The sequence below is a fragment of the Lepisosteus oculatus genome, chromosome 1, assembly GCF_040954835.1.
Source record: "Lepisosteus oculatus isolate fLepOcu1 chromosome 1, fLepOcu1.hap2, whole genome shotgun sequence".
NCBI lineage: Eukaryota > Metazoa > Chordata > Actinopteri > Semionotiformes > Lepisosteidae > Lepisosteus > Lepisosteus oculatus.
The window spans coordinates 40,020,918-40,042,014 of NC_090696.1; the positions used below are offsets into that span (position 1 = coordinate 40,020,918).

General features: G+C 39.1%; 1 protein-coding gene across 1 annotated transcript in view; it reads left to right on the forward strand.

The window, feature by feature from the left end:
* naa15a (N-alpha-acetyltransferase 15, NatA auxiliary subunit a) overlaps positions 1 to 18,757 on the forward strand; it is a 35,669-nt gene extending 16,912 nt beyond the window's left edge. The window contains exons 6-20 of the mRNA XM_006629621.3: positions 1,871 to 2,024; positions 2,255 to 2,374; positions 3,980 to 4,075; positions 4,893 to 4,999; positions 5,510 to 5,582; positions 7,887 to 8,056; positions 9,122 to 9,274; positions 9,541 to 9,669; positions 11,493 to 11,706; positions 12,504 to 12,697; positions 13,766 to 13,874; positions 15,328 to 15,426; positions 15,511 to 15,654; positions 16,205 to 16,302; positions 17,290 to 18,757. Coding sequence (XP_006629684.1) covers positions 1,871 to 2,024; positions 2,255 to 2,374; positions 3,980 to 4,075; positions 4,893 to 4,999; positions 5,510 to 5,582; positions 7,887 to 8,056; positions 9,122 to 9,274; positions 9,541 to 9,669; positions 11,493 to 11,706; positions 12,504 to 12,697; positions 13,766 to 13,874; positions 15,328 to 15,426; positions 15,511 to 15,654; positions 16,205 to 16,302; positions 17,290 to 17,490 — 2,061 coding nt within the window. The 3' untranslated portion in view covers positions 17,491 to 18,757. The remainder of the gene's footprint in view (positions 1 to 1,870; positions 2,025 to 2,254; positions 2,375 to 3,979; positions 4,076 to 4,892; positions 5,000 to 5,509; positions 5,583 to 7,886; positions 8,057 to 9,121; positions 9,275 to 9,540; positions 9,670 to 11,492; positions 11,707 to 12,503; positions 12,698 to 13,765; positions 13,875 to 15,327; positions 15,427 to 15,510; positions 15,655 to 16,204; positions 16,303 to 17,289) is intronic.
* Positions 18,758 to 21,097: the final 2,340 nt, after the last annotated feature.

Below are 21,097 nucleotides of genomic sequence, written 5' to 3' on the forward strand. Positions count from 1 at the left end.
ACAGGTCTTTCTTTCTCCCACGCCTTTCAGGGGTTGTTGCCATAAAGCCAAGAGACACTTCCAATTTTAAAGAAATAGGTGTCCTTGAAAATGATACTACTGATCATTGGGGCAAGTCAGGTTGACCTAGATACCCTCTACATAAAAGGTTTCCAAAGTATTATAGAGTGTGCGGCTCACCCCCCTTCTCTGTGAATTTACACCCCTCCCATCTGGGAGACACCCCTGTGCCCCAAGGAGTAATGGAATTAGGCTTAGGAAATCAGACATCCTCTCTGCAATTACTTTATATAAAATGAAGCTTTTATCTCCTGAAATATTGTTCTCCTCTTTGTTTTTGTTGTGTTGATATCTGCCACAAAAAAGTTCTCCCTAGGAGGTAATAAAGCTTGAATTGTACTGAAGGTTGATTTATACATGATTTAGATTTAGCTGTAAAGGATGGTCTATGAGAAACATTGATTTACAGTGTTATTTTGGTGTAACCTTCTTTGTTACGAAGTGTACCTGACCTGCTTTGCCAAAAGCAGGAGTCATATGAAATAGAAAATGAGTTTTTGCTCAGAAATTTGGTTGCTGTTTGCTAATTGAGAATCTTGTTCAGCTGTTTCATAGAGGAAAACGGGTTTTCAACTTCAACCACAGGACTTGCTATGTTGTTCCATACGCTTGGAAGCCTGACATTACTAGATTATGTTTTATGAGCACAGAAACTGGGACAGCAGGGCCAGATACTTTGTGATCTCCGGCATCTTTACTTCTCTGATTAGCTAGGTTTCTCGGCCCCCCTTTTCTGTATACAGTCTACTTTTGTTTACCTGTTTTTTTCCTTTTGTTTCCACAAAAACAATATTGTTCAGAATATTTTTGTATTTGTATTCCAAAAGCTTAGTAAATCCATTATGAATTAGTCTCCCTGATATTTTGAGCAGCACAGGTTAATTACAGCAGAAGTTACCTACTGGTTACACAGAAGTTGCATACATCACGGATGTCTGTGATGAGCATTGTGCCCTCTGAGTTCCATAGGGTGAACTAGAGACCAGAGAATTAGTCGGCAAAGAAACAAAGCAGCTGTCGACGCAGATTGAGGTCATATAAAAGTGCAGGGTGCAGGAGTGGGGCTATTACTGACTCACAATTGCCAAGGGGCCCTGATTTAATTGCCCCTTTCTTTTCTGTCCTTTAGCAAAACTGTAGACTTCAGTGCTGACGTACTGATGTATTTTTAACCGATTTCCGTTTTCTATTTGTAGGGTTTTTGCGCCAACTTGAAAACAAGTGATAGTATTGTGCTTAGACGACGGCATTCTGCCTTCCTTAACTTGTTCAGCAAAAGGGCATTCTGATTTAAAGTATTTAAATATTAGCTGTGTAGTCACAAACTGCAAGGGCACATACCTTCAAAGAGGTCCGTCCCCCCCAGTATTTCAATAAGCACTTAAAACAGCACAATGGCACAGCATATCTGTAGCTCTCCTGATAAGATGCTCTTTCCTTGAATTGTTGTTTTCGTTCTCTTTAACATCAGATCTTAGGTCAGTGAAGATAAGTTAACAGAACTCACTAGTCCATTTGCTCTATTTTTGTATTAGCCCTAGTTTAAAAACACAGTTAAGGGCCTGTTGACTTAAAAAAAATATATTTAAATGCTCAATTCAGAAAATAAAAACATGAAAAGAAATGGAAATGGAAAGCTCTTACTCACTTTTGTGGGAATCTTCCAGGCTTTGTGTGGATCACTCTCTGTTGGCAGTGATCTCCTCAAATATTTTTTTCTTTCTGCTGTAATCCCCAAATTAATTCCTTATTTCCAGTGACTGTTGCAGTTTCTCCATCTCTTAATCAGTTCATGTATTTTTTTTCCCAGACGTCTCCTGATAAAGTGGATTATGAGTACAGTGAGCTGCTGCTATATCAAAACCAAGTTCTTCGAGAAGCCGGCCTTTACAAAGAAGCTCTCGAGCACCTCACCACTTATGAGAAACAGATCTGTGACAAGCTGGCGGTGGAGGAGACAAAAGGTATTCTATAAGACACAATTTGGAGAGGTTTGTCTGGGTTGTGTAATGATATAACATCACTGAGGTTCATCTTGTCTTATAATATCCCCAGACTGTTTTTGGAGTGAATGCTAAACTCCAACTTGCATTTTACAATATTTAGCCCCTTAAGGTACTGAGAGCAATGCAAATGCAGTGCAATCTGATGGTTGTGTCTAACAAAGCCCTACTTATGTGGTCCTGCCTTGTAGGGATCCTACTGTTGAAACTGGACAGATTGGAGGAGGCAGCAGACGTATACCGCAGGCTACAGGAGCGCAACCCAGAGAACTGGTCCTACTACCATGGCCTAGAGAAGGCCCTTAAACCTGGTAAGAGCTCCTTCACCAGGTGCATTCAGCTGTGTCTTGTTTTGAAGTGATGCAGAAGGAAAAGCTTAATCACGTTGTGCAGCAAAGGTCTGCCCATTGTGAAGGTCAAACCTGGTATGAAAGAGCACACGTGGTTTGGGGGAAAGAAGAAGAATATTTTGGTGAAAGAATTAATGTTATTGCTGATGAAGCAGAAGGGTTTAGAAAGAGCTCAGGTTGACTTTTTCCAAAGCAGAGATATACAAAACCCTGACATGCCACAGAAGCCGTATCTGTCCTGTCTTTTTAGAACATTTATTTGACAGTTCTAAAGAATCCATCTGAAGATAAATGGTAACCATTTTTTTTTCTTTGTACACACCCATTGCTAATAAACTGACCTTTACTTTCCACGGTGCTCTTACCAGTTCTAAAGAGATTTTGACCATCTAGTCTTAAAAACCGTTCCATATTGCCTATCCGTTCAAACACACTGTTCGAATCACATCGGTCGTTAATGCAAGACAGGTTCAAGGTTAACTTGGCTGGCTTGAACCCACCCAGTCTTGGAGGTATTCAGCCAATGGGGAAGTAGTGCTTGAAGAGTATGGATCACAGCTGCTGAATGACAAGCCCAAGCTTGAACTGGTAAAGTCCAACTGATCAGGCCAACCTAAGGGCTGAATGAGCATCTTTGAGAGCTTCTCTTTTTACACAGTGTGTACCTCTGTACAGTCTGTATCAGTTGAGGGCTGTTTGCCATAATATTTAATATTTCAATTCAGTTGCAATTTTTAAAAGAAATTGGTTTTGCACTGTTAAAATAATATCCCATAATAATCATTTGCCACCACTGCAGTTATCTGCCTTTGACATAAAAAAATGTTTAATTAGTAAAGTGCTCCCTCCAGATCTAACAGATGAGTATAATAGTCTGTGTGTGTTAGGATTTCAATGCTTTGTGTGAAACCAAATTGATGTGAAACCACCTGATTATCAATGTGCAGTTTAATATACATTTAACTTTGAAATACAGAAAGGTTGGGTGCCTGGTTATAGAGTTTAGAAGGTTAGCCCTCTTTGAACTGTCACTCAGGACAAATATTTGAGATGTTTGCAAACATCAGTATTTCACACAGCCCCCTTTTTGCATGTTTTGTGAACTCTTTAATATTGATCCATCATGTGTGTATGTAGTATTAAGATTGTATGTTTCAAATGTGCTTTTAATAAAATTCAGTCATGGTCTTTAGACATTGCTCTTGCATGAAAGTTCTGATTGGCATTGCCGGCTCTCAAGTACAGTGATGATCCACAGCCTTAAATTGTAATTTTAGATTTTCACTGTACACAATCCCACAACTGGCTGAGACCTAAGAAAGCAAGCTACTTGACTGTAGTATTAATTGATTGCTGTGTGCTTGTTTTGAGTTTGAAGAATCAGCTACTAGACTCCTTTTCACCAACAGCTGCCTTAAGAACACAGACTGTTCGTGTTTCTAGAGAGAATGTTATGGTTATCTTTTAGTGTTTTGTTGCATTTCACCCACTGGGTAAATAAAATGTAAATTCGTGAGCCATTAGATTCATTAATTTGTTTTCTAAAATGTATGTTTTTTTTTTCAGCAAGTGTAGAAGAAAAGCAGAAAATCTATGAAGAGGCCTGGGTTAAATATCCTAAAGGCTTGGTGCCTAGGAGACTGCCTTTAAACTTTTTATCGGGTACGTCATTTGGGTGTTGTGATTGTTTGTCCAATCTTTGTCTTTATTCATTCTAGTATTGAAACAGCTAAGTGTTTAATGATAGAGTTGACTTGTAATGTAAGGTAGCTTTTTGCAATTTTGAATTTCAAGCTAATTTTTACATTACAGTGCATTTTTAGACATCAGAGACCAACACAAAATTGGCACATGAGCTAGGTGTAGCAGTCAGCTAAATGGTCAAGAAAATGTATACAATATTGACGAATATAGTTATGTTAAAGCTTATATGATCCTTACAGGTGCATGCATACTGTACAAGTGCACAAATGGACCGAATATACTAAATACATTCTGCATTATGCAAATGATATGCAACGATAAATGTATGTTATGTTCTTCTCAAAAACGATTGCTTATGCACGCCGTATCTTCTACATGTCCGAATACATTCTCAATCTCTGCCTCATCCTTTAGTCAGTGTAGTGGGTCAAAGTGTACCACACTTTTGCGTTTAGATTCCCAGTCCATTCACATGCATTATTCTAATAATAACTCTGTTCAGATGAACTGTACTTAAGTTACATGAGAGTCTTAATTAGATACAGATAACTGTTTTAATGATGTGCTAATTATTTTAAGCGTCTACATAAGAGGTACTCACCTTTGGGACAACACGCACCTAATCATTTATGACTGTTCCTGTGTAGATGTTTACTGAATCTTTGTGACCGAGGACCTCATTTAAAAAAATGTTTTAAGAATTAGTAAGACTTTATAATTTTGGTAGTGTTAATGGAATTGCTAATTCTGCTCAGTTGTTTTTCTCTTTGATTAGGTGAAAAATTTAGGGAATGCTTGGATAAATATTTAAGAATGAATTTCAGCAAAGGCTGTCCTCCAGTTTTTACGACGTTGAAGTCTCTATACCACGACAAAGAAAAGGTAAGGGCCTTGAAGGCAATATTTGAAATCAAGGGATTTCAGTCAAGTCTGAAAGCTGCTGTTTGTTTCATCCTTCATGAAAATTATTGTACACCGTGTAACATATTTGTGTTATCTAAAACATTAATTGAAAATATGTAAACAGGCTGATCTGGGATAAAGGAGACACCTGCACAAATGCAGAATCAGCCTTTGCTTTGTTTCTCTATTTTATGTGGTGGTTTTTAAAAACTTTGTGACTACAGTGAGTTGTTAACTGTTTAGAATTTGTGTCTAAGTAGTAATGGTTACATTTTACCTTATAAATTTAGAAAATGTATACTGATTAAATTTGCTAAAGTTCATTTTTTAATTAATTTCTTAAATCTATTTAAACTATTTAGCTTGCTAACTTGCTTTTACATGAAATCTGAAATTCACAATTTGTTTTTTCCATTGATTATGTGAAAATTTTGTTTGGTCCTTTTAGATTTTGTAAATGTCTAAAAAGTGTTTTTTTGGCTTTTGCAGGTATCAATAATAGAAGAACTGGTAGTTGGTTATGAAACAACTTTAAATAGCTGCCGAATGTTCAATCAAAATGGTAAGTCAAGAGAAGGGTTTTTAAATATGAATATGTTGCTGATTTATTTTTTATGTTTATGGTTGTGAATAAGAACAAATTCTAACTCAAGTTTTGCAAAAACTGCCAGGTTATTGGAGATGGTGATTGTTTGGGGTCCTTCAAATAAGGTTTGTTAAATTAACCTTAAATGAAAAGGCTAATTAAAATCAGTCACCAAAACTGGCAGGATCATTTTTGTCACCTTTTTAGTTATGATTAATGTGTGAAATATTTGACCTAAGCAGTTGTGGTTTAAATGTTTAAACATTGTTTAAACATGTTTAAATCTTACTAAATATATTTTTGACTCTTAACTCCAACATGTGCAGTGCCCTCTAGATCCACGCATACTTCTGAGGAAATAGGAACAAAAACCATTGTTTAGTAGATCAAGTTAGCAATTGTATAAGTTGTTCCTAAAAAATCTCTGTAAACGCGTTGCACAGAGCAGTCATATTTGTTATAATCAAATTCCAGAATGTACAGGGGTCACATTTATTCACATCCCAGTACAGTACTGGTAGAAATAAAATCCAGCAAAAATCTGCAGATATTTTTCTGCTCTTTGGCAAGTTCAGTTGAACCATATAGAGACCACTGAAGGTTTCCTGTTTCCCTGAGGCATAAAAGGAGGTAACACGTGGGAGACATTCATTACAAGTGTGCATCATCCTTGTTAGTGAGCTCACCAAAGGCTGCAGGCAAATGGGTTTTGACCTCCACCTGTCGGGGTTTGTTATAACAGAAGCCACAAAAAGCTAAATCTACCGCCTTCCGCGGTAGCGTCCATTATTAAGGATACATGTGTAGTGATAAATCTCACCACCATGAACCATGAGACAAGTGGTTCAGGAAGCAGCTATAAATCAAAAGCCCGCATTCTCCAATACAGATTGTATCTAGCAGATAGAAAAGTGTCAGAACTGTTATTTGATGTCATTGGCTTGAAAGCGACATTCATGAGTAGGTTGTAAGGACGAACCCCCATTATGAAGATGACTCAGATTTGCCAAGCTCTGTCTTAACGATAATTGGAACTGTGTCGTATGGTCACATGAAAGAAAAATTGAGACACATTCATCCGCCTTTGGTGCAAGACAAATAATGCTCTTGTTGAGAAAATGCTTATGACCACTGTGAAATATGGACTGGTGGGGTCTGGTGAGTGTTCGCATAGTTTTACATCTGTGAGTCCTGGAGCTTTTTTGAAGATATGGGGTCATCTTGAATTCCAACACTTACCTGAACATTTTGGCCAAACACTGAGGTTCTGTTGCCAGGCAGGTTCAAATTTTGCAAACAATTGACATTCTAGCATGCCTATGTTCCAAAGCAAATTTAATTCCGAGAATTGTTAATTAAGTGGCATCGTGAGAAATAAATGGATAACTCAATCTCCCAGCTTCAATCCCTTTTCTGTATTTCACAAACTGAAACCAAACAGTTTTAAAGGCATAGATCAATTCAGGGTGGAGAAATTAATTTGTATGTCTTTGTTGTAGCATATTTTTGTTTCTCATTGGGTGGCCATTTGGTGCGTATCTTTCTTATTTGGTGGTAAGAAGATAAATGATCAGAGGATTACATCCAGTTGTTTCATGAAAGAAGCCCAGATGTCAATTTCAACAACATGGCTGGGTAGCTTAGAGTATGTAATGATATGAGGACTGATAGGAGGACATTGTAGGCTGAATGCGATTCAATGTAGTAATAAAGGTTCATACAGGATATGGCAACTCTTTCATCTGCAACTTCACCTTTGAAATAGATGATTTATAGGTATAGCTGGAAGGTGCCCATATATTTGTCTGGGACTGCAATAAACATCAGCAAGGGTCTCTGTAACTTGGATGTTTCATTATACAGTGGGGGCTTACATTTTTGCAGAAACACTGTACAGATATTGCACAAAAAAATAAGAAATTAAGATTTAGGTTCCAGTTTTACAAGCGTATGAGATAATTATGCTAATACATTTAGAATCACCTGTTATTTTTTAATAAAGAGAAGCCCGTTTTGTGTGTCTGACATCTCATCTTAAAGTTATTAACCTTGTAACCTTTATAAATGTCATGGATTCATTTGGTATGATCTTAGTTCTGCCTCTTCAAATGTGATTTTATTTTTCAAGCCACTTTATCTCAATCTCCTTTTTGAATTCATGGTATACACTAAGGATGAAATAGCAGAAAACGTCTGGAAAAAGCGTTGATAGTCACAGTTTCAAAGATGTTGTATCATTGTTATGGTTATCGTAAACTAAATCACATTTTTGTTTTGCAGATGACGGTAAAGAAGAGCCCCCTACTACTTTGCTGTGGGTGCAGTACTTCCTAGCCCAGCATTATGATCAGATTGGCGAGCAGGCCCTGGCATTAGAGTATATTAATGCTGCTATTGAAAGTACACCAACTCTCATAGAGCTCTTCCTTATCAAAGCCAAAATATACAAGGTAATAAAATGACAGAGGAATTTCTTTTTGTTCTGTTTTGTTTTTAATATTTTTTACCTTGTTGATATAAATAATAAAGGAGGTTCTAAAAAATAGGAATGAGGACCTAACACCAGCTTGTCTTGCGAGCATTTAAGTTAACAATTTCACACCCTGCACTTGGAGGCAATAGTGAGTGGAATGCTTAAAAGCACATTACAGAAATGAACAGAAATCAGTCTTGCAACTTTGGCACAATAACTGTGTAGTAAATACACAGCTTTGTGCAGGGCTTAATCACTCACTAATAATAATGCTAAACAAATGGTTACCCTTTGACTTGTTTAAAATACTGCAGATCTAAATAAGCTTTCTTTAGCTTGTCCACAATAACTTTTTCCACAAATTCAAGCCAACAGTCTCTTACATAAAATCTAGGTCGGTCTCTTCGGTGTTCGCATTACTGGAAGTGATGTTACTCTCTGGTCTACCCAAAAGAAGAGTCTTTTCATAGCTCAGATTCTTCTCTTGTCTTTCTTTGTTCTCTGACCTGTTCCCTGTATTGTCTTGAGACCTAATTTTCCTATGTCCTATACCCAATAAGGGTCGCTTAATGATTTATTTACCATGACTGAGTCTTAGTTTGAAATTGATACAGTTGCCCTGCCTTTATTGGTATAGTTGCCTACCTCAAAGCCAAAAAAAGGAGGCATGGTTGAGTAGATGCTAAAAAGAATGCTTATCGTCTTATCCAAAAGAATGGGGTTGTATGAGATATTAAACATTTATATACCCCCTCTGATATGTAACATTAAGTTCTCATATATTTCTTTCCTATATGTATAATACAGATTCGTATTGATGAGTCATGTGTAATAACTATCCTGACAGGTGCCTTATGTAGCCTACTGATAAAACTACCCGACAGTAATTCCTAATGCCGTGTTTCTAAGTTGTACATTGTCCCTGAATGTATTAATTGCAATTTAATTTATAAAGCAAACTGAAGCGATCCATTTCTTGGCCAAAACACAGGGTGTAGTTGTGGAGGTAGTGTTTCTTAATATGTCTTTATGTCTCTGACAGCACGCTGGCAATATCAAGGAAGCAGCGCGGTGGATGGATGAGGCCCAGGCATTGGACACCGCGGACAGGTTTATCAACTCCAAGTGCGCCAAGTACATGCTGAAGGCCAACATGGTGAAGGAAGCTGAGGAGATGTGCTGCAAGTTTACAAGGGTAGGGGGCCATTCTCTTCGCATTTTATACAACGCTTGTGTGTGCATGCTTGTACAGATAGGTGACTACAGTTTTTATTTTTTTTATAGTGTCATAGTTTTTTTGCAGAAATTGGAAGGATCTTATTTTTGATTGGGTTTTAAAGTTGGTGTATTTTTTTAAGTGCGAAGAAGGGTTTTAGAACAAATAAAGACCTGTTCCAATGGTGAGATCGGTCAGGAATGGGACTGGTTCTCAATGAGTCCTCCTTTCCCTCTCCTCCTCAGGAAGGCGCCTCAGCAGTGGAGAATCTCAACGAGATGCAGTGCATGTGGTTCCAGACAGAATGTGCGCTGGCCTACAAGTCCATGAACAAATACGGGGAAGCTCTGAAGAAGTGCCATGAGATTGAAAGGGTAGGTTCATCTGCACAGCTACGGTGCCAATTAATTTCTTCATCTTTCAAGAGTGAATTTTTGTGATCTTTTGCCTTCATTTCCAGTAAAAGAAAGTGCCAGTTTAAAGTATTTGAAATAGCAATAGATTTGGACTTTCTACTACTGTTTGGTGTAAATCAGTGGTTCTCAAACCTTTTGGACCAAGTACCACCCCTGGTCAAACCAAAACATCCAAGTGGCACCTACAAGTCATCTTCTCATAGGAACCACAGAAAATCTCAATGACCAACATAAGCGTGCACGCACATACACTCACACACACACGTATAATAAAAATAGCACTGAGCACTTACCATTTCAGTTAGAGGGGTGAGCCTGTTTAGTTGAGCAAAGCAGATGTGAATTCATTGGTCGAGCCTTGATACAATTCACAACTTTGACAGCACAGTCTAAGATTTTAAATCCTCAGGCATTTTCTTGACTGCCAAGGCCTCGCGGTGGCTGCTGCAGTGCGTCCATTTCATATCTGGAGCAACCCCTCTCTAATTCGTGCAACTACACCGCTGTGTCTGCCTGTCATCACTCTATACAAACTCTGACGTGTTTTTTCCAGTCAATGCCATTCTCTTCCATAAATTAATTCAGAAGCTGAAATATGTGCTCTCCTGTAGTTCCTGTTGGTAGGGGCTTACAGAACAGAAAGTCCTCATGGGACGTGCCCTCAAACTCGTATCTAGTGTAAACGAGCAAATTGGCCAAATCAACAACATCTACAGACTCGTCTAATTGCAGTGAAAAGCATCTGCTCATCTTAACGTGCTCTGTCAACGTACTTTTGACATCATCCGCCATATCCATAATTCTACTAGATACCCCGAATTCACACCAGAAGCGACACGTCAGCGCAGCGAAAGCATAGTGTAAGCGATAATGGGTCCAATCCACACCAACTCTGACAGTTGCGTTCCGTATTGAAACATGGGATAGTCAACGGAAGATTCGAGAAAGGGAGAAAAACAGTTGGACTACCTGTAGACTACATAGTATAGTTGATTAAAACCCAACACGAGCAGGTGGACAGACAATAGATCAATGTTTATTGTGGCGAAACAACAACAATGCTTTACCCGTGTCGTGTCGTCAGCTAGTTATTGTGCTCGTGACAACTAAGTGAAAAGTTGCACTATATCAATGGACCACTCTGGTGTATTTTTTTCAAATTAACCTGGAAAAGTCCTTAAATATTTTTCTGTTATCTATCATGCTATCCTGTGCTTAGAAAACTGGCAGTGTTCCAAAATCCTGCACATTTTCCTATCTCCCTATTTGCTAAAGACAACTGTTTTCAATAAAACTGGCCACATAAGTTCGTAGCATGCATTCCTATACAATGGTATAGAATTACATAGTAGACCTTGTGTCCATTCAAGTATAAGCGCGCGCTGTGTCGTTGTAACTAAGTACGTACGCTGTGTATTTGACACATAAACTAATTTTATTAGAAAAAAAGAAATCCCGTCCCAATTTTTCAGTGCACACAACAAATTTACAGGGTCATCTGGCCTACCACCTGGGGGCGTCGTGGTACGCGTATCACAGTTTGAGAACCACGGGCGTAAATGATAAGTATACAAAATTTACAGATTAAATTACCAGCCATTGGATCCTAGCCTCTTAACTAAGTGCTACAAGCAAATGTCCTGATGTATTTAATGAATTCAGTTCTTTTTTTTTCAATCTTCACAAATAGTTAACAATACGAGGAACTTTAAAGCACAACCCTAAATAAATAAATGAAATGAGTAATTCATTTCCTCTTGTTGTATCTTTGTGCTGTCCAGCATTTTGTGGAGATCACAGATGACCAGTTTGACTTCCACACGTACTGCATGAGGAAGATGACGCTGCGGTCGTATGTCGATCTGCTCAAGCTGGAGGATGTGCTGCGTATGCACCCGTTCTACTTCAAAGCGGCCAAAACGGCCATTGAAATTTACCTCACCCTCCATGACAACCCCCTGACTGATGAGAACAAGGAGCTGGAGGCCGATACGGGTAAGGACAAAATCTTTAATGGTAACTAGGGGAGGGGTGTGCCCCTTATTGAGATTACTGCTAGCCTGCAGGTGTCTTGGAGGTCATAGGGTGCACACTGCTTTACTGGGAGTCAAGAGTCTTGGATTACACACTTGCCTATGAGCAAAAGAAAAAAAACAGAACTGTGCCAGGTGTGAGCCCTAATTGGGGACGTCTGGTTACCACTGGCTAGTGACATGACCCAGGCCAGAAGCTGTGATTTCTAGCTTTGGAACAGAGTCCAATGTGTGCTAGAAGCAAGCAATTTTACCCTTTTGGTCACTTAGGAGCCCCAGTTGTACTTTTAAATGAAAAATAAGGCTGTTATTCATTCTTAATTTAAAGCACCCACCTGACTTGATTACTCGCAAAAAAGGCGTGACAAACACTAAAACACTGATCCTAAATTGTAGCTAGAAACAACTTGACTAGAAGATCATTAAATAATTAATTAGTGTGCAGTGGCAGTAACAAGTCATCCAGTGGCTTAGTTTTACTTTATTCACAGGATTTTCAGTGTTGGATTTAACATCATTCTATCATTGCTTTATATATATAGCTTGAAACATTTTATTAAGTTAACTCATGATAAGGCTGCTTTTTGTTTCTCAGAGAGAAAGCTTGAGCAGAAAAGAAAATTGCAACTGAAAGTAAAAATCCATTCAAAAACGTGTTTTAAAAATGGGTGATTCAAACAGTTATGCGCCACAAAACGTAAAATTCCAAGACAAGACACGGACTGTGGCATCATTCTCCTTATTATTCTTGTTTGGCAGCCAACCTGTCGGATAAAGAGCTGAAGAAACTGAGGAACAAGCAGCGGCGAGCGCAGAAGAAGGCTCAGCTGGAGGAGGAGAAGAAGAACGCAGAGAAGGAGAAGCAGCTGAAGAACCAGAAGAAGAAGAAGGAAGATGATGACGAGGAGATCGGGGGACCCAAGGAAGAGCTCATACCCGAGAAACTGGCCAAGGTGCGATCTGGGCAGGAGGAGGAGGCTTGAGAAGTGTGCTTGAGAGTGGCCACAGATCGTCAGAAACCCGTATATCCATAAGAACCCAGGTCGCCTCTTAGTTGTATCACATGAAGAGCTTTCTGACTACAGGTCTCTTGTCTTGCCATAAAACGTTTTTTTGCAATGAATGCATTTTTTAAGATTTTATAGAAAGTGGATTGTTCCAGTTAGGTGTTTATTATTTTGAGCATTGCAATGTAGAGAATGCCATATTTAAGAGATAGGACACGGTATTTATACAAATAATAAGTTCTTTACACAGTGGTGTGAAGTAAGTACGCCCCATGAAGAGGTTCGTTTACATTTTTGGACAAAAGGATATTTGTTCGTCATTTCAACAATACTGATAGATAAAAGCAGTCTAATTTTTAAAAATAACACTGAAAAATCACATTATGCACTCATTTGTACTATTTAAATCAGCAGAAATGCAATTTCCTATTTAAGTTAGGGGGTTTATTTATTTTGTCCACAGCATTTCTGACTTTTTTTTGTTGAATAAGTGATTGCAAAGAATATTTTTCATTGTTATTTGTTAAATTAGATCACCTTTATCTATCAGTATTGTTGAAATGAAGATCAAATATCCATACATGCAAATATGTCGAAAACACACACCTTTTTCACAGCACTGTATTTATTGGGTAGTACAGTCCACCTTCTTTAAAGAATAGTAAAAGGATGAATAATATTAGTGCAGGTGCTTGTCTGAGAATAGCCAAAGTGTTCAAACATTTAACAAGGTAGTAAACCTGCTACCTGAAGAATAAACACTTTCAGCTTAATAAGGTAAAAATGTTCTTCATTCTCAGCATGGAGACTTATTCTTCTTATTATGGCTGTCATTGTATTAGGAAAGAGAGGGTAGCTAAAGAAGAAAGGCACCATTAACTAGTTTTAAGACCATTATACTAGTGCCACTATTAGAAATAGAGAATGGTTTAAAATATTTTTATCCATAGAAATAGACGTATTGGTCTCTGTTTTTTCTCCTTAACAATTTACAGTCACTTTCTGACTTGACAGGTAGAAAATCCACTGGAAGAAGCGGTTAAATTCTTGACTCCTTTGAAGAACTTAGTGAAGAATAAAATAGAAACTCACCTTCTGGCATTTGAGATATATTTCAGAAAAGGTAAGAATGGGCTTAAATTGTTCCATGCCTCTCTGGCTGTAAATTGGAGTGATAGTAGTGTGTCTTGCCAGATGAAGTGTATTTTGTTGTGATGTATTGAGTTCTGTCTGTGTGAGCAGAAGGCATAATACAAGCAGTACCAGAGGTGAGGCTGAGAAAAAGCACAGCTTTACATATTTTATAAGGGCTTTTAATAATTTTACCTACTTAAATTTATAGCCTGTTTTTATGTAACCGTATACACTTAAAGGTGGCTACAACATTACCAACTTCTAGCCAGACCATGTCAGATCTCAGAAGCTAAGCAAGATCTCTGATTTCCAAGGAAGCCAGGTTACTGATTTACATAGTGCTGGTCCTCTAGCTGCTTCACAAGAATGATCAAACCAGTATAATGGCTGGGGTCACTGTGCTGTAGGAGGTACCATCCTTCTGATGAAACTTGAAACAAATGTCCTGAATACTTGGTCATTAAAGATTCCATGGCACTGTTTGTAAGAGTGAGAATGTAACACCTATGTCCTGGCTAATGCTACTATGGGTTTGGTCAGACTGTTCTGTCTCACGTTATCCCTTATACTCAACTGGTAAAGAACTCTCACATCTCCAGCTGGTCTACTTCATTGTAGGGCTGCTGGTATGTGAATGTTTCTGTGCATCACCCAGTTGGTTCTGGGATCCTTTGGGCTGAAACACATTTTATGAATGCATACTATTATATTTATTGTCAAAGAAAGAGGATTCAGTAATTTCTAAATCGGGCGGTAGAGTCTTCAAAGGCTATGTGAAGCTGTTTGAGCCCACATACGAATTTGGAATCACATGCTGGGTCTTTTTTTTTTTGCTAGAACATATACTACTTATTCTAATTTATCTAGATACAGCACATGAAAATCCAGGTTACAGAAAAGTGAAAAATACTGTATATTTTCACCATACCCTGAACAAATGTCATGCTGTTTTACACATCTCAGTCTGTGATGACCAAACCCTCGCTTTCTCGGCTCAAAGAAATCATAGGCCAGCTTTATGGGTGCCTTTTTCCTGCTGTCTTCATTATAACCAAAATGACGATTCTTTTCGATGGTAGCTTGCTCCCACACAAGAACACATACACTTACCCAGGGTCTGACATTTCTGATAGCTGCAGTGACGGTAATGGGTTGATGAATCTGGAGTGCAGGCTTGATTGACATATATGAGAGTGTAGATGCTATCTTTATTGGGAAGAAAAGTTTTAAAGAAACGTTCAATTTTTTTATTTGAATGCACTATTTGACAATAACAGATGAGTAGTTGTGGAATACAGCACATTAAGACTTAAATATGAATTTTCAGTATAACATATTTGCTTAAAAGGTAGCATTGTGCACCTAAATGTTTTTTTTTTATTTTATGTTGGGAACATTATTGTATTTGTATAACTTTGCTTTCCTTTTTGTTTTTTATGTAGAGAAGTTCTTGCTTATGCTGCAGTCAGTAAAGAGGGCATTTGCTATTGATCCTGATCATCCCTGGCTCCACCAGTGTTTAGTTCGCTTTTTTAAAGCAGGTAAGTTGTGGTTCACTATGTGTTTAAGGGGAATATCACAGGTTTTCCACAGAGAATATTATTAAAGCCCTCTTCTTCTCACAGTGTTGGAGAGCAAAGACTTGGCGGAGGCAGTGCGCACAGTCCTGAAGCAGGAGATCAAGAGGCTATTCGGAGACACCAATGCGAAGAGTTTTAACGAAGCTCTCCTCAGCAAGCACTCCAACTCAATCCCACACAGAGTAGCAGGTAAGATTGGGATTTGTTTAAAATAATCCTTGTGTCCCAGAATGCCTCAAAATGCCTGGATAGTTTCAAATCACACTGTGTTCACTTAGGAAAGCTTGGATTATTTGAAGAATTGCAAAACATGGATCATTTGGCACAACAGTAGAGTTTCAGCCACTGAATTGTTATGTGAACAGTGGAATAGAGGTGGAAGTCTTTATGTCCACTTCTAACAGTTTTGGAGTTAACATTAAGACCCTACATGTATATACCTGTATATGTGCTGGTGCATCCTTCTGTATTCACAATGTAGGCAGCGTAGTCTTGAACTATCACAGACGTAAACAGTTTCAAGCTAATATAAACATTATTATTGGAAGCTCACAGGGATTTCCTTTAATTTGTCAGTGTATTTTTTATAATGTAAATACCCCATGTTCTTTTATAGGTTTTTCTCTTTGAACTTGGACTTATTTTTGAATCCCTCTCTGTTTTGTATTTTCCTGTAGTAGTAGCTTATAGACCGGATTGTAACTCCGCTAATAAACACTACTGATGTCTTCTCTTCCAGCTGCCAAGATGATGTACTATCTGGACTCTTCCACTGGGAAGAAGGCTGTAGAACTTGCCACTGCTCTGGATGAGTCCCTGAACAATAGGACCATTCAGGTAAGAACAGTGAACACAGAGGAGTGACAAAGCAAGTGTGTACAACTTAATAAAATAGTTGCATTTTCATCCTTGGCTTTGTCATGGCCAAAAAAGCACTTTCTACATGAGTATATAGTGTAATGCATATTAACCTGTTTTTCCAAGTCCAAGCAAAAGTGGGCAACCTTCACAGGATTAGGCATACTGCTTGGGAGGATGATTGAAGTTAGGCAAGAGAGGGATCTGTCTAAGTCTTTTTCCACTATTTTAATGACTGAGTCTCCATTTTATAGTTGAAGGACAGGTGTCCTGTATTCCAAAAAGAAAATTTTGAAACTCGTTATTGCTTTGCTCAGAAGGGTCATTTCTGGCCTCCCATAACAAATATTCTGTCATGAGAATGAAGTGACTAGCGAAGAGAATAATTGGGGGGCCAAGTAAGTGACAGTAAGAATACAGTGCTCTAAAACAGGATTGGATACAGCCAGAGGTGTATCTAGCTGCACCATACTTCAGACTTGTGACACTGTGTGTCAGCATGAACAAATGAGTCAAGAGATGCATTTAAAGCAGTTTGCATCTCTGATCCCATAGAGCTTTCCTTCCTGCTGAGCTTCTGGTAACTGAATTAATTAAGTTAAGTGATATAAATTACCACTTTTTCCTAGATCTCTAGCCTTTGAGGATCTGAAGTTTCCCAGAGCAGTGGCTGTCTAAGACGAGCAGTGAAGCTAGCTCACTTTTTTTGAAAAAATAAGAGCTTTTCATCCGATTTCATTCAGACATTATGCATTTTGACAGGATTCGTTCACGGCAAAACACTTCAAAGACATTTCCGGTAAAACTGAACAGAATGTTCAAGATTTTTTGGCTCAGGCGTGTGTTTGCGGGTGTTTTAAAATTCCCGGGTTGCTCTCGGAAGCTGGGAACGTGGCTGCATGTGCTTCACCTGCCTGGTGTTGGTGTCCCGCGTGAAAAACAGGCGTTTCTCTGTCTCGCCTCTAGATCTGCACAGAGGTGTTGGAAAGCCTGCGCAACGGCAGCCTGGGAGACGGCAAGGAAATAGCCGAGACCTACAGAGCAGACTGTCACAAGATCTTTCCCTACACGCTGGCGTTCATGCCCCCGGGCTACGAGGAGAACATGAAGGTCACGGTGAACGGAGACGTCTCGGCCGAGCCCGAGGAACTGGCCAATGACATGTGAGACTGAGATAGGGACTCGAGGGAGCCCAGCCACCATTTCTGAGCACCACAGCCAAGGTTTTTGTCATGCACCTGCAGTACTGCGTCAAAGTTTCTATTCAGATAAGGACTAAAACGGCAATTGTATCGGGAGGGGGGGGGGGAGAAGAGAAAAAAAATGGCCATTTTACATTTTTTTAATCTTGCTGATGACTACTTCTAAGCGAAAATAAAATGAATCTCTGGAGACGAAAAGGAATGGGTGATTCTATGAGGTGTTAGCAGTCCTGTTGTCTGCCGCATCCTAACGTCTGCTTCCCGTGTTTTTAAAAATAATTTATAAAAAAAACTAGAAAAAATTATAGAGGCTGTTACAAATAACAGGGTAGGTGCGTGCCAAAAACACTCAAAGCTAAATTGAAAAGGCGATCACTGTTTTATCTTGGAAAGCAGTTAATGCTGTTTAGCACTGGATTCTGAGCACAACCAGTAAAGGAACGGCAGGGCTTTGGTTAGGTGAATTGACAAGCTGTGCTGCTGGAGCTACACAGATGGCTGAGAAGGAAGCTAAGAAGACTTTACCACATTTCCGGAGGAAGAAGGTTACTTGGAGTACAGTATGAGTGGCAAATGCATCGGTTCACCTTCTGTAGGGCTAAAAAGCAAAGTTGGTGGTGTATGATAAAGCTGCATCTTTTGAACAATTTCAGTATCGCAGTATATTACGGTTTCCTTTTCTCTGTTTGTCGGACTCAAAAGAGACGGAATTTTATTGAATATTATAGTCATCAGCAGATATCTTAGTTTAAAAAAAAGCAGGCATTTGTCAACCATACTGAATTCTTTGCAAACTCCTGCCCCGCACACAGAATGTCACAGTGAATAAGTGGCGTGAAATAAAAGAACTGCTCAGGAGGAGAACTGTTCCTTTTTCTTGATCATTTTTCATGTCAAAAAAAGAATCGGCAGTCAGGTTCCTCTGCAGGCTGTCCTAACCGTATGTATGCAGATGCCTAATCTGCATATTAATATAATGATACCTCTGGATCTTTTCCACAGTAAGGTTTTTTGTAATACTTGAAGCCCTGTCTTTCTAAAAGAGAATATTTCTCGCTCACCAATTTCAGACAAGCCCCAGACTTTGTACCTTTTCAGAATGGGGGCCAATTATTTTTTTTTCCAGAACCAGATCTGCTTCTTCTTTATTTCAGTTGTAAAGTTAATACCCTTGTTGTCAAACACATAAGAGGTACCAAATATACAATGCAATAAACTGTTTTGAAAAAGTACTGTGTATTCTGCTTGTGCTTGTGCTGACGCAGGTTGAAAGGTTCCCAGACTGCAACTGGACAGCAGTCTTGCGGTGTTATTTGAAGGTCCGCAGCAAGTGTCGCACTGTCATCACCTGGTCACGAATTCGTACATTCTGTGATTGCTGATATTTTTTTCTAAAGATAATCTAGTATCAACACTTAAGGAAGAAGAGTGGCCTACAAGACTGCTGAGTGCTGGGCTGGAGGTTACTCACCCATGTGAATTGCAGCACTGTATCAGTAAGCTCTACCCAGAACAGAGATTCTCCAAGTGATGCTTAACTACGGTGTCATGGAAGGGTTTGTGGTGAGACAAAGCAACTTCATGAGGTGAAACACCAAAGGACACATGCCGAAAGAGCATTATCTGGTGGACAGCTCAGAGGTTAGCTTTGCTGCTTCATAGCTCCTGGGCCCTGGGTTTAATTCTGGACTGCGGTGCCTTCTGCCTGGAGCTTTATGACGTTCTTCCCATGTTAGTGTGGGTTTCGTCTGGGTGCTCGTGCTCATTTCCTCCCCACCTTCAAAAGTCTGGCCTATGTTAATTGCCAATTTTTAAATTGTCCCTGCGGGCCTGTGTGTGAGTGATAATGGACTGGTACCCTGATGAGGTTGTAGTCCCGCTTTGCGCCCTGTGCTTCCAGCATAGGCTTTGGGTTGATGAACATGATGCTCCCTTGGGGAGTTGTGCTAATTTGAGAAATGGGTTGGGGTGGCATAGTAGCGCAATAGTTAGCACTGCTGCCTTGCAATGCTGGGGCTTTGGGTTCAATTCTGGACCCAGGGTGCTGTCTGTGTGGAGTTTGTATGCTCTCCCTATGTTCATGTGGGTTTCCTCAGGGTGTTCTGGTTTCCTCCCACTGTTAAAAAATATATTGATTTTTTAAAATTATTTTCTGGGACAATTGGCCCTGGTGTGTGCGTGTCCTGTGATGGACCAGCGTCCTATCCTAGGTTTATCCCACCTTGCTCCCATTTCTGGCGGGATAGGCTCTGGAGAGGCCCCCCATGACCCTGAATTAGACAAAGTGTTTAGAAAATGGATGGATGAAGAAATGGGTTGACGGAATAGGAAAGCTTGTGCTGTTTGTAGATCAGCCACTTGGTGGCACAGTTGCAGCTGTAGATAACCTACATAACCTAAGTAATGTGAAGTGGAACTGCTATGCATTTTTTTCTCTATTTCAGAATTCAAGTGTTTCAGCCCTAGGTAACTCTTTTTTAAAGTTGGAGTGGAAAGATTGTTTCGTGGTGATCTGCACATTTCCAAAGCTTTTATGTTTAAACAGCCTGGGTGAGATTTGAGGGAAGTTTAAGGTGTTTAAGTGAAGTAACATAGTTGGTACATAATGTTACCTTTCCGAGCATTTTAGCCTAAAAACTTGAAAGTTTTTTTTTAACGTTTTGTATACACAAGTGATATTTATGATGGCTGGAATAAAGAGTAATGTACAACTGATAGATGAAAGGTGGGAAAAATGTAAACTCCCCATTATCATTCTTTTTAGGAACAACTATGACAACTCTTCAGGAACAGCAGTGTGTTCAATAAAGAGCCTTAAAGGACATACCTCTGAGGAGTGGAATGGGCTGAAGTATTGCACCATTTGCTATCCCACATATAAATAAAGGAGGAATATAACATTTTAATGCGGTTTACCACATAGTTCAGTCCGGGTCCTGGACCGCCCCTGTGTCTGCTAGGTTTTGCTCCTGTTGAGCTCTTAAAACAAAGGCTAATTAAATTTCTATTTTAGACATTTTTTAACAATTGTGCTTCCAGCTCTTAAAAATGGGAATGAGATTTGTAATTAGTATGAACCCTGTGCTATTCTGCAAGTTTCAGGACTGCCCTTGTGTGCTAGTTGAAATATAACCAGTTGGATTTACGCAGAAAACAAAAACTGACTTTTTGTAGTAGCTGTATGAAAGTGTCATTCTCCCCTGTGTTCATCAGCTGATCACTTGTTCAGAGCTATTTAGTCAGAAATAGGTTAAGCATATAATAAATACATTGAGGAGAGATTGCATAACATGCTGCATGTTGAAGCTGTGCGGAAATTCACTTTAACTAGGGTATTTGAGGTCTAGACCAGAAAGCAGATCGTTATCAGGCACAAATGAGCAACAGTGATTAAGGGTCCAGAGGGGACAAAAACCAGCAGACACAGGAGTCCTGCAGGACCAGGACGGAAAACCACTGGGATTTCATGCTATATCTAAAACTAATTTGCTATGACAAGTGCTTTCTCCACATTTACACTCTGGAAACTTTGGAACGTATATGATGTTTTATGGATAAAACAAGGCATTGTC